Consider the following 13,634-nt stretch of genomic DNA (forward strand, 5'->3'; position numbering starts at 1 on the left):
TGATCTTCTGTTCCACACGGCTTCAATGATTTCCTAATTCCTTTCTAATTGCCCTCTGCCTCTTCTCTCTTTAAAGATCTCTTGTCCTGGAGTGTACCTGACAGAGAAGAAAGATGTTTATCTCCACGTTGGCCTCCTGGGTCAGTGCAAGGAAACTGGTTGCCTTCCTCCCATCTTTCCTCTCTTATTTCATGAGAAAATGTGGTTTGAAAAGGTAACTTGGGATTTTATCACAGTCTTTGCATTGATTTTTCTCTGAGCATAGGCACGGTTTTATTGAGTTAGGCCACAGCTCTGCTGGATGCCTCTGGAAAGTTCACAAGAAGAATGTAGGGGCTGCAGCCTTGTTAGCACCATTCAACCACACAGCTGGAAGAGTTGGAAGGGACCCTGACGTTTATCTAGTCCCACGCTCTGCTTAGTCAGAGGTCTGCAATACTGGATTCAGTTTTGACATGGGATGATATGTCTCTAGGAAAGGCATGCCCATGAAAGTTTGTTCCATGAAGAAGAGTCCCCTAACATAATAATAATAATTATAATAATTATAATAATTTATTTATTGTCATTGTAAGTATATACACATACAACGAAATTCACAGACACCCAGAGACCAGACACATGCACACACATAAAATTCCCCATCATTCAACATCTAGCTGAAATCTCATTTCTTGCCATTTCTATCCATCTAGTTCTTCCTCTGGAACAAAAAACAATTATTATTTTCCACTTATATGGTAGCCTTTCAGATAACTGTACAGAATGGAACAGGGATTTTAGATATTATATTATTCATTTCCCCTGTGCTGGCCAGGATTTCTAGGAGTCATAGTCCAAGAACATCTGGGTACCCAAGGTTGGGAACCACTGGTCCAGAGGATAGTGCTCTAGAGCAGCAGTGGTTCCTTATTCCTTAAATAATCTGAAACAAAAATGGGAAACATGTGGCCCTCCAGGTGTTACTGGACTTATCATCTCTAAACCATTGGCTGTGCTGCCTGAAGCTGATGGGAACAGGAGTTCAACAACAACTGGAAAGTACCAGGTTCCCCACTGCTGTTCTAGAACTTGAGAAAGATACTAAATTGTTTCATCTGGGTCCATGTAATTACAGCCCCAATGTAAAAGATCTTTGTTTTGAGATGGGCTGTTACTCACTGCTTGCTGGCTAGCAGCCACAAGAGTCTTTATGATCCTAAGATTTTTTTTTTATCTAGGATCTGAACGCTGTCCATAGGGAATGCTTATTCAAATCAGGGCAAATTCTAAAAAAGATTGGAAGCTTTTAATATAGCTTGAAATTTTAAAAAAATTTGGAGAAATGTAGTCTATGTTTGGGAACTCGTAGGAATACACATGAGTATTTTCATGTGAGATATGAGAATAATGTATGTGAAGTTTACAGTGCATGGCATGATAGTGGATGCCCTTCAGTTGATCATGTCCCTCCTTAAAATTTAAAAAGAAAACACAATTTTTCAAAATGGCCTAGCTCTTTGAAGAGAAACACCAGGCAAGGCAGCTGCCACTACCATCTTAGCCTTCTTTGTAAATATTTCTTGGCATTCTGGGTAAATTAAAATGCTGGCAGGTGCACCTGCTGCTTTGCTTTCTGTGTTTCTTTTCAGTGTTGACTTGCCCCCTGCCAGCGCCAGCCATCCTTAGAACACAGGCAGAAGGTGCGGAATAGAGCATCTTGCCCAGAGCCCACTCAAACCATCCTTGTTGAAGATTTTGTCTGAACTCCTCTAGCATGGTTTGATTTTGATTTTGCCCAGTGGCATTTGTTCTTCTTCACAGTGCAGGGGCTGTCATATGTATTAGACCATTTCAAGCTTTTTTTTTTTTAAAAAAATTACTGTTAGGTTACAATCCTCAAATTAGTTATCCAGAAGTAAGTTCCATTGAACTCAGTGGGACCTGCTTCTGAGTAGACACGCCTAGGACTGAGCTGTTCCTTGGCTTTATTAATAGCAATGACCTGAACTTTCATTTTCATCAATGGGTCTGCAAGCCAAAAGGACACTTCACATTTTTTGAGACAATATTACATCTGATACATTGATGTGATATAGAACTATAAAATACAGGTAAGTCTGTCTGTCTGTCTGCCTGTCCATCTATTTGTTTGTTTATTTATTTATTTTTGTCCCGCCTTCTTAAAAAGAACCTAAGGCAGCTTACATAATTAAAAAGACAATATTTAGAAGCTAAAAACAGTAGATATGCACATATTAAAAAGGAATTAAACAAGTGTTACATTAAAAACAGTAATAAAGTCAATACTAAAAAGTCATTTAAAACAATAGATTACAACCATTCATTTAAAAACTCTTCTCAGCCTACCAGTTATTAAAGGAAAGCTTGCCTCAACAGAAAGATCTTTGCCTGCTTGCAGAAGGACAGTAAAGATGGGGCCAGTTTGGCCTCCTGTGGGAGGGAGTTGCAGAGCTGGAGAGCAGCAACAGAGAAGGCCCTCTCCTGCGTCCCTGTCAGATGTACTTGTGAAGGTGACGGAACTGAGAGAAAGGCCTCCCCTGATGATCTTAAAGCCCTGGCAGGCTCGTATAGAGAGATGCAGTCTTTTACACTGGAGTGCAAATATATGAGTAATTAAATAAATCAGTAAACATGTATTACAGTGGGGTCTCTACTTAAGAACGTCCCTACTTAAGAACAATCCGACTTAAGAACAGCTCCATTTGCTAAATTTTGCTTCTACTTGAGAACAGAAATCCAAGATAAGAACAGGAAAAAAACCTTTCCTGCTCTTTTTTTAACCTTAGGTCATCTTAGGTTAAAAAAAATTTCTCCCCCTAGTGGTAGAGTACGTATTAACCAGCTTTGCATTAGTTCCTAGGGGAACTAATGCTTCAATGTACGAACGCACCTCTACATAACAAAAAAACAGCCAGAACGGATTAATTGGTTTTCAGTCCATTCCTATGGGAAATTTTGCTTCAACTTAAGAACGTTTCAACTTAAGAACACCATTCCAAAATGGATTAAGTTCTTAAGTAGAGGTTCCACTGTAGTTTCTATGGATGGAAAAGAGCAGATACAGATTAAATGGTTTTCAATGCATTCCTATGGGAAATGCAGATTCAACATAAGAACTTTTCAACTTAAGAACCACCTTCCAATACGGATTAAGTTCTTAAGTAGAGACCCCACTGTATACCAATCTAGCAAATACTCTGATCAGTTGATCGTTCTTGTTTCTGTTCTGTAGGTATTTGAAAAGGCTACAGATCCTGTCACTGTTGTAGAACTGCTGGCAAGTAAGTTTCTGAAAACATCTTCCTCCTATTATTGGTAGCCCCATTCAACTGAACTGGTTTATGGACTAGATAATCCCACCTCTGAGTTCACACATTCTTAAGCAGCCTCCGCCGTTACTCATGAATGCAACATGTATGTCTGCGAGGAAGGAGCCATCACCTTTACAGCTCTACAAAAGAAGTTCCCTTCTCTACAAATATTCATGCTATGTGTGTAGATGACACTGGTGTGCAGGCTAGTTTGAGTGTGCAGTGTCAGAGATAAGGTTAGTCCCAGGAACCTTAGTTCCCGTCATGTTCTGATAGTATATATTAAGTCACATTGCCTGAGCAATGTTTTAGGCTGAATATACTCTAGTGATTTCAGATAGATATAGCTAATGAACTGGTGCAGCTATAATGATACAATATAGCCTCAAGCTTACATATTCTTTCATCTAAGAAACTAATATTAAAACTAGGTAAAGATCCTTGTGACATTTTAACTCAAGTTAGTGATAACAGGCCAGGATCAAACCATGATTTCAACTCCTGATCTGTTCTAGTAGCTAGTTTGAAGAAGCAAGTTAATCAAAGTCATAGGTTGTAGATCAGTGACAGCTTTTGATCTCCTTCTTGTGGGCCTGAAAGGACAGATCAAGCAGACTCAAACTGTAACTGTACTGTAACAGAAAGCCATGATTTCCTCTTATCTCTGTTCCAGCTAGTACTGTATGTCTTGATTCTTGTTTTACATGTATTGAGACAAGCTGGTTGTAGCGTTCCCCATGTATTAGGTCAATGGTTCATGTTTTGTGATGTAATTGTTCATGCATATTCATGTTGCTGAGAGGCAGAGCTGAGAGAGATGCTATAAGAGGTGGAGTCAGAGTCAGTCAGTCAGAGTCACAGAGACAGTAAGAGTAACAGAGTTAGTAAGAGTGGAATATGAGAGAAGGGGATAGAGTGTGGGGAATTCTGAGGTGTGATTAGACTTAGGAGTGTATTATCTAATAGAAGGTTGTTGTTAATAGCAAATTGATTTAAAGAAGACATCCATGAATCAGTTTAAGTCTCTGTAATCAATAAACAAAAAGTTCTATTTAAAAGACCTTGAAGTGTGGACCTGAATCTTCCTGAAGTTATGGTGATTTAGTGATCACCTGGTGGCAGCAGTATAAAAGAGGGGAGTGTTTGCCTTTGTGTGCTCTGAGGCTTGAGGGTCAAGCAAGGGGCACGAGGGTGAACACCACAATTGGTGTCCAGCGGCAGGATATGAAGGAATCCAGTGAAGCTTGAGTTTGGACTTGAAGAACTCCGGTCAAGCCTGAGTTTAAAAATAATTTTTCTTGAATCAAGGGTACCTTTTAGACAGAGATCTGTGGCAAAGAAGTTTGGTTCCTCACTAGAGCTTTTGGGAAAAGCTTAGTGGTGGGGGCTTCTGAACCCAGATCTGAAAGGTCTGAGATAGGGAACGACTCTGAAAGAAAATTATTGTATTTTACCTCAGGATCTGAGGACCAGTGGGCTAGCTTAAGGCTCAAGGCTCTAAGAGTTTAGAGTGCACTTGTGAAAAAGCCGAAGCCAGGGGTCAGAGCAGATCTGAGGGAGGAGAAGAAAAGGCCTTTGCTTGAAATAGAATTATTTTAGTGACTGGAAGTAAAAGAAGACAGGTCCTTTAAAAATAAGTAAACACTCTGTACTAATCATCCCAGAAGTAAATACGCCACCTAAACGTACCAAAAGAGGGAATCCTGAGGCTGAGGTTTTACCTCAAGAAATGGAGGGAAACAGTGACTTAACCTTATCTGAAATAGAGCAGGAGGAAATTGATGAGGGTGCCTCAGAGGAACAAAAGGAATTAAGCTCCTAGGAGTTTGAAAAATGGAAGCTGGAACGGGAATTTAAATTTAAGGAACTACAGCTCAAAGCTGAGCAAGAGGCTAGACAAATGGAGTTACGACAAAGAGAAATGAAACTAAGTCAAAAAGAGATGGATTTTCAATTACAGATGAGACAATTAGAAATTTCTGCTCCAAACATTAATCGTAACAATAACAACAATGTTGGAGGGGGAATTCTCAAAAAAATTGATTTTAAGAAGTTTTCCCAATACAAAAGAGGGGACTGTCCCGAATGTTTTTGCATTGATTTTGAGCAGGAGCAAAAACAACTAGAAATGAGGGCTGAGGAAGAGATATTACAGCTCAGAGCTGAACTGAGAGTAAAACTGATGGAATTAAAAGTCCAAAACTATAATAATAATAAATCCAATCCTGAGGGGAAAACAACAGGAGGAGAAGGCCAGGGTAGTCTTTCCCCTAAATTGCCAAGACCTAGCCCGCCAAAGCAAATAAACCCTGCGTCAAAGTTCATTAAATCGCCTCAGAATGAGAGAAAGAACTATAAATGTTTTAACTGCGGACAGCCAGGCCATTTACAATTCCAGTGTGTGCGGAATAATCCTAATACATGGAAGAATGATAATCAAACCAAAAAGGTTTACTGTTTAAAACAAGTTGAATCGTCTGAGGGAAACAGTAAACATTGTCCTGTTTCCATGGCAATCACAGCTTCCACTGATCTTGAGGAGGACATTCCTGAAGCCCCTGTAGTTCATTGTTTTTACATTAGAAATGACAATACCCTTCTCAGAAACTCTGGTGAAGAGATAATGGTGGGAGGAAAAAAAATACATTGCTATAAAGGACACAGGATCTCAGATTTCTATAGTACATTCTGATCTGATAACCACGGATGATATAATTCCAAATAGAACAATGACCTTAGGAAACTGTGGAGTTAAAAGTGGCTGAAATTCAAATAAGCTATAGGAATTGGTCTGGAAAGTGGCAGGTAGCCATTTCAGATGAAATACCAGCAGCTTTTCTACTTGGTTTGGACTTAATAGAGCATGTGCAGAGTGCTTTTGAAGTAACGTGTTCCATGAGGGAGCAGTTAGCAATCCCTGAGGGAAAAATTGATTCCCTCACCTCTGAATCTATTCAGGGACGCCCCAGTTCAGAAATTAACCATGAAGTAACCAAAATGGCTGATGAGAGCATTTTGAAAACCCTTAATATTTCTTCCTGTATTGAGAAACAGATGGAAGTTAGTACTTTGAAAGATTGTATTACACTAACCCCTGAACAGCCAGAGAAATCTGTGACTGACAAAGACTTGATATATGGAGATGGGTTGCATTTGATAGAGCATGTTAAGAGTGCTTTTGCACTTACACTCTCACCAGGAGGCCAGGAATCTCCTTCTGCAGTAGAATTGGATACTGTAGCACAAGGGAGCCTGGAGGGAGAGGTTTCCGTGGATACCCAGCTTAAGAGTGGTTCTGAAGCTGATCTCATGCTTGTGAAAAACTCAATTAAAAATAATTTGGCTCAGGAGCAGCAGGAGGAGATTAGTTTGGTAGATTGCTTTGAAGCAGAAACGAGTACACCCACTTTGTTGTCACCTGAATACCCTGAAAGGTCTTGCCTGTATAAGGAGCTTTTATATAAAGAAAAGTCCTTAGAGATGGCAGAGCCAAGCTTGGGAAGTGCTGCTGGAAAAGAGAAGAGCTTGTATGAGGCCCAGGAAAGAGCAGTCTGTTCTGAGGACCTAGTAGTAGAACTGAGAACTATAGTGGGGAGAAAATTGCTTTTGGCAGGGGCAGAACAAGTAGATCTTAAAACTTTGCAAAGTAAACCCCTACCTGACATATCCCTGAATAAAGAAACAGAATCAGATGACAAGTGCAGTGCATTGAAAACCAACCAATCGTTTAAGATTGCATTTAAAAGACCCTCACTTAAGAAGCTTCAAGAGACCCTTGATAGTGGTCCCCCACATAGGGAAAACATTTCAGTAAAAGTACCTGTGGGTCAATATGTGAATGAAGAGACAGGCATCTGCTTTGATGTCTTAAAGAGGGACGCATCCAGAGATGGTTGGGAGGAGGAGAGGGAACTGCCTACCCTTTCCCCAAATGAGATAGTGAAGCCTCAAGCCAGAAAGAGAGCAGGCTTCATTATAAAGCCGCCCAGAGACCTTCGGGTAGTGTGGGTGGCATATAAGTTAAATAAATAAATAAATAAATAAATAAATAAATAAATAAATAAATAAATAAATAAATAAATAAAACGACCAGCAGACAACATCCTGTGGACAACCAAGTGGCCGGTGACCGCCAGTTGACGAAAAAGGCTGTGGAGAAAGGAGCCAATGGTTGACAGAGGGACTCCTGAGTGCCAGCAGTTGTGTGTCCAGCTGAAGGAGGCGGTAACATCCAGACCAGTCTTCAGCGCACCTGGCTACCACAATGAGTTCACCCTCTTTACAGATGCTTCAAGCTATGGACTTGGAAAGGTGCGGTGCCTTGCAGATGATTGCGGGAGTGAGCCTGTCTTGGACTTTGCAAACCTGGACTTGGCAAAAGAGACTCAGATCGTGCCTTGAAAGCCCAATGACTGATGGGAATGGATAACCCAAGCTGATATTGTATTATAAATGTTCTGTTTGTAAATGAGATTAAAAATTGAATATTCATGGACAGAGATGTGAAGAATGATACCAGGACTTTTATTATAAACTGAAATGGACTTTGATTCACAGTTTAATTATTTATGTAAAAGTTTCCTGATTGTGATTTCTGTAAGGTTGGTAATGTTAATAAATAATAATAGTAAAGTGTAAATGATAAGGTAAAGTATATTATTGATTATTAATAAAATGTTTAGAGTATAAGGAATGGTAATTGTTTGAAATGTTTAGAGTATAAGGAATGGGAATTGTTTAAAATTTTTAGAGTAATAGGAATTGGAATTGTTTAAAATTTTTAGAGTAATAGGAATGGAAATTGTTATATTGAATGTGATGTTACCTATAGAACTGTGAAATGTTATGTAAGTTATGCAATTGTGCCTGTTTGTTTGTTTGTTTGTTTGCTTGTTTGTTTGTTTATTTATTTAATTTATATACCGCCCATACTACCCAAACACACAAATGTGTTTCCCCTCCCAAAAAAAATATTTAAGGGGGGAGGTCTGTAGTGTTCCCCATTTATTAGGTCAATGGTTCATGTTTTGTGATGTAATTGCTCGTGCATATTCATGTTGCTGAGAAGCAGAGCCGAGAGAGATGCTATAAGAGGCGGAGTCAGAGAGTCAGAGGCAGTCAGTCAGAGTCACAGAGACAGTAAGAGTAACAGTCAGTAAGAGTGGAATATGAGAGAAGGGGATAGAGTGTGAAGTTTGGGGAATTCTGAGGTGTGATTAGACTTAGGAGTGTATTATCTAATAGAAGGTTGTTGTTAATGATGAATTGATTTAAAGAAGACATCCGTGAATCAGTTTAAGTTTCTGTATTCAATAAACAAAAGTTCTGTTTAAAAGACCTTGAAGTGTGAACCTGAATCTTCCTGAAGTTATGGTGATTTAGTGATCACCTGGTGGCAGCAGTATAAAAGAGGGGAGTGTTTGCCTTTGTGTGCTCTGAGGCTTGAGGGTCAAGCAAGGGGCACGAGGGTGAACACCACACTGGTAGGTCAGTCTTCTCCTTTCATGCTGAAAGATAGGATTGGGAATATTTCATTTGACTATCTCAAATCGTCAGATGAAATATTTATTCCTTCTGCCTATGAAAATAATCCAAGTTGGTTTGGTAGCATCAAAGGCAAGAGGCTACTAAGGGGAAATTTGAGCTTTTGGGGGTAGAGAGTGGGAGAAATGGAGAGGGAAACTAAATTAAACTTTCAGCCAAATAAACTTTTAAAAAATTCTCACAGAGTCTCAAAATTTGCTTATCTTTGCACTGAAAGTATAATTTAAGTGCCATACAATCCTTCATATGCTGTGAATAATGTTCCTTCCCTTTCTTCTTTTAGAAAATGTAACTCAATTTCGATTATCTGAACTGATACCTTCAGGTAAGCGGGGTGGGGTGGGCAGAGATTGTTCGCCAGAACTTTTGTCTGCTCTGTAATAAAAGTGTAACTCTCTTTGATGATATTTGGTTAGCGATATTCTCTTTCTGTCTGGGATTCCCACCTCTGCCAGAGTTTTTATTTGCAGACACCACAATATAATTTACAGTTCAAAGTGTCAATACCATGTAGAGGAGACACTCTAAATAAATGGGAAATTAGTATGTGAACTAATTAGTAATTAGTAAGTTCCATTAATACAGTAGGTTTACTTTCATTGGGTTTCCGTCGACTGAGCTGGAGGGTGAACTGCAGTGTGGCAACATTTTGTTGTAGCTTTCTAAAAAGTGAACACAGGGTGGCAGAACAAGCCTTCTTGTTTGATCCTGAGTTTAATTTTATGCAAGAAAGATGTCAGGAAACTCAAAAAGGAGAGATCAATCAGATGAAACACAGGAAGAAAAGAGGGCGCAAAGTTTAAGAGTAGAAAATGTATCAACAGTTTTGTTTGTTTGTTTGTTTTTAAGCCAAGAGGAAATCTGAAAGTGGTCTCAAATGATGTTCTGGGGAAAAATTGTAGGGGGCAGTTCTTAAAAATTTATTGGCATTTTCCATTGAGAAATATGATAATGATGGACAAACTTCCTACCATTTTTCCTAACCCTTCCAGTTTTGACCATTCTTTCTGGTTCCCCTCTCCAGTATGCCGAGATAGGGGAGAGCTGGCTGTGTTGTAGCATCAGTTCTCATTCATTCTTAGTAGTGACACAGCACTTTGTCCAGCATTTTGTGGGAAATGCCTGTGCTCCCTAAAACATAACCTGGAACTCTATAGGATATAAAGTATTTATGTGGCATGTGGTGGATCCCCTAGAAGAAAAAGTAGAAGAAAAATCTGTAACAATAGAGGTTTTGGAATATTACTAGCTTACCATATTCACTGAAGCTGGGACCACTATAAACTAGGTGAGGACTGAAGTTTAACTGCAGGTGGGTGGAAACTGGCTTGCAGGAAAGATTGCATATAGTACAGTAGATAGGGATCAAGTTGCTTAGAGAGGACATCAATTCACTTTGTTCAATGTTTGCAAGAGTATTTTCCTCATAATAAGAGTTTTCCGGTGCTGGGAATGCATCATTTCATTTCTCAAACCCAATTCTCATTCACTTTAAGGGCAGACAGTATTTTAAATCGTCCATTAAGCACTTCTGTATGTTCATCCAAGTAGACCAAACTCAAATACTGTATGTCTTTCTCATTCCTTCTCATTCTTTGTCTGTGTTCTGTCTCTTCAGTTTTTGCTGCTAGTCTAATGAACTGTGCCTTGTGGGATCATTCAGACTGTACAGTTCATAACTGATCCAACTACAGAATAATCTCAGTGACATGTGCAAGAATATCAGTGCCCAGAGGGCAACAAAATGTCTTAAATTTAATGGTGTTAGTGGTAATTGTTATACATTCCACAAACAAGAGTAAGATATAGTCAATTTAATTTTTAGACACAACTGATTTGATTTGGTTGCATTTGGGCAGTATGATGTGGGAATTGCATTACGTAACCACATAATTCCTTGAGAATATACCATTAAAATTAATTTCAGCTCTGAGGATGAATTTTAGCTCACAATGCAATTATATGACTTGGTTCTAGAATATGGGAAATAGCTCCTGGGTGTATACAAAATGTCAAAACAGCAAATGATGCCTGTAAGTACTGAATTTTATCTAGGTCTGAATTGGCAGAGGGGTCTGAACCTCTTAAAGATATTTCTTCAGTAGTGAAGAGATTTCCAAAGAAGGAGCTGTGTTAGTCTGTTTCAATATGTTTAGAAAAGAAAAGAAAGAAAGAGAAATATTGAAGTACTTGAAAGATTAAATTACCATGGGACCCCCATATGCACTGGGGATTGGTTTCAAGCCCCCCATGAGGTGGGAGAGAGAGAGAGAGAGAGCAGATCTAGTGACTACAACATGCGATGTGTTCTTTAAAGCAGCAGTCCCCAACCTTGGGCCTCCAGATGTTCTTGAACTTCAACTCCCAGAAATCCTGGCCAGCAGAGGTGGTAATGAAGGCTTCTGGGAGTTGTAGTCCAAGAACATCTGGAGGCCCAAGGTTGGTGACCACTGCTTTAAAGTATTCATAGCTTGGACCCAGGCTCCATCAAGTGGCTAGTTCTGGTAATACATGTGAAAATAGTTTTTTCTGGAATTTTTAAATCTCTTCAGACCATGGATAAGTGAAATCACAGATGCTGATTCTGTGGATACCGGGGTCTACTATGACATTCTTTGATTTTTACTTCAATATTATCTTTCATGGAGCACCGCCCACTTCCTCAGACATTGGAGTGCAAATACATGACATACGTTTATATATATTCCCATGAACAATAAATCAAAGTAACAAAGCACTGCCACATTGTCTATTGTCTATATCCTCACCTGGTCATGGGGATATGTGTAAATGCATTTGTGGCTTAGCATGTGGATAGAGCCATCCTGTGTAGTCATGGGCAAGCTGCACTGTCCCAAGACATCCTCAGAAGAAGGGGATGGTAACCACTTCTGTTACTCTGTATCTGGAAAACCCTGAATAAGTCAGAATTGACTTAACAGCACATGATTATTATTTTATTATCTGAGAAGGTGAGCTTTGATCCAAGAAGCTCACACTGAAATAAAGTGTTAGTTTTCCCAGTGCTACAATATTTTTCTCTCTTTTCTTTTGTTTTGCCAACAGTAATGAAGAGTGTGTGTGTATGTGTGTCATATGTACAAAATAGAGAAATGCACTCTCTCTCTCTCTCTGTGTGTGTGTGTGTGTGTGTGTGAGAGAGAGAGAGAGAGAGAGAGGGAGAGAGGGAGAGATGGAAGAGAATAATCATTTTTCAACTCCAAAAGGCATCAGAGAAAACCAGGATGAATCATGGGTTGCCTCAGTCCTATAGAAGAATCTATACTTGTTGCAGGCAAAACCTGTAATTTTGCACATTGTAGAAAATTAAGGCTTTTAAAATATGCAAATCACGTCCCACTGAAATCTGAAATCTGTTTCTTAGCTTAGTAAGTCAAAACTAGCATAGGCTCATTGAATCAATGGAACATACAAAAGAGTTGACTTATCAGCTCCTCACTGATTCAGTGGGCTAACTCCAGTTGCTACTTATTACACCAAGCAACAGGATTTCAGCCATTGTGCCTTAAGAGGCTTACACCTATAGTAGTGGTTGTAGGATTTCAGCCTATGTATGCTTCAGATAACAATCCCTCCACACAATGTATCATAGGAGAGAAAAGTTACTTTAAGAAGCTCAATTTTTTTTGTTAATCATGGGTGAAAAAATACAGGGCTCATACATACTTGTATCCTTTTGCAGCTTTATTCTTAGTTCTTCTGAATTCCAATAAAACTTTTACTACCGTAATGATGATTCAAGTACTCTCATAGATTCTGGCATTGTAGCCATACACTGATTTTTATTTCATGTGTTCTATTACAGAAAAAAAAACCTTATACTAAAACACCCCTTGTTTATAAAGCGGCAGTCAAAGGACCTCTTGGAAATAGCAATCTCTTTTTTCTGTAAACTGGATTTTTGAGCTCAGTAACAGTTAACAAAGAAGTTAACCATTTTCTACCAACGTGTTCATCTTTAAGAATTAGGATGTTACTCTTGCTTTTTCTAAATGAAAGGCATTTGTTCTTGAGCCAAAACCTAAAAATTAGACACCTACAGCTGAACTGTTTTGAAAGTGAAGAAACAACATTTTCTTCGCTGGTTTTAGCAGGCCAGCGTGGCCTATGCACAGTGGAGTAGTATGTTCCTTGGAGAAGAGTGCTATATTTCAATTAAAAAGTCCTTTTTGCCATACTCTGTGAGGACATTGTGTTCCATTGGAGAGACTGTGATTGAGTCAATTGATTGATGAGTCTTATCTCAATACACTTAACTCTTTTATTTTTGTGTTTCAGAGAGAGAAGAGCTAGCTTTTTATGAAGAGAACACTAGAGATTTTTTATTTCCTGAACCCAAGCTGACACCTACGTATCCAGGAGTGGATAGAGAGTTACTAATGAACACATATCCTTCTTTCCCAGTAAGTTATTATTGTTTGGGAATGGTCAGTCATTTGCTAAAGATGAAAGTGTCTTCTGAGTGCTTAATTTTGACATGAATTTTTCAATTATTCCTAATATTTGGTAGTGATTGTTTATCTACCTATTTTTCATATTATAGACCAGCTCACTTTAACTGAGAATTGCTTAGCATGCTGAAATAGTTAATACTCACAACAATGTCATTGCGGCCATTGCGGACACAGGCTCAGCACATTTAAGAGAAGCGGACAGAGATAAACCTCCATGTTTGGAAAAGCTGAGGACAGAAAAAAAGGATGAAATTGCTTGATGGGCTTCCATAGGGAGACTTTTCCATAATGTGCAATCACT

At 39.0% G+C, this 13,634-nt stretch overlaps 1 protein-coding gene across 3 annotated transcripts in view; it reads left to right on the top strand.

The window, feature by feature from the left end:
* The window catches only part of SPATA6L (spermatogenesis associated 6 like), a 55,060-nt gene that overhangs the window by 2,715 nt on the left and 38,711 nt on the right, over positions 1 to 13,634 (top strand). For 2 of the 3 annotated variants that reach the window (XM_078385045.1, XM_072992148.2), the window contains exons 2-5: positions 77 to 214; positions 3,236 to 3,284; positions 9,142 to 9,183; positions 13,158 to 13,282. In XM_078385045.1, the coding sequence (XP_078241171.1) occupies positions 77 to 214; positions 3,236 to 3,284; positions 9,142 to 9,183; positions 13,158 to 13,282 (354 nt within the window). The remainder of the gene's footprint in view (positions 1 to 76; positions 215 to 3,235; positions 3,285 to 9,141; positions 9,184 to 13,157; positions 13,283 to 13,634) is intronic. The other variant, XM_072992149.2, reaches the window with a different exon arrangement.

The sequence above is a fragment of the Pogona vitticeps genome, chromosome 2, assembly GCF_051106095.1.
Source record: "Pogona vitticeps strain Pit_001003342236 chromosome 2, PviZW2.1, whole genome shotgun sequence".
Classification (NCBI taxonomy): domain Eukaryota; kingdom Metazoa; phylum Chordata; class Lepidosauria; order Squamata; family Agamidae; genus Pogona; species Pogona vitticeps.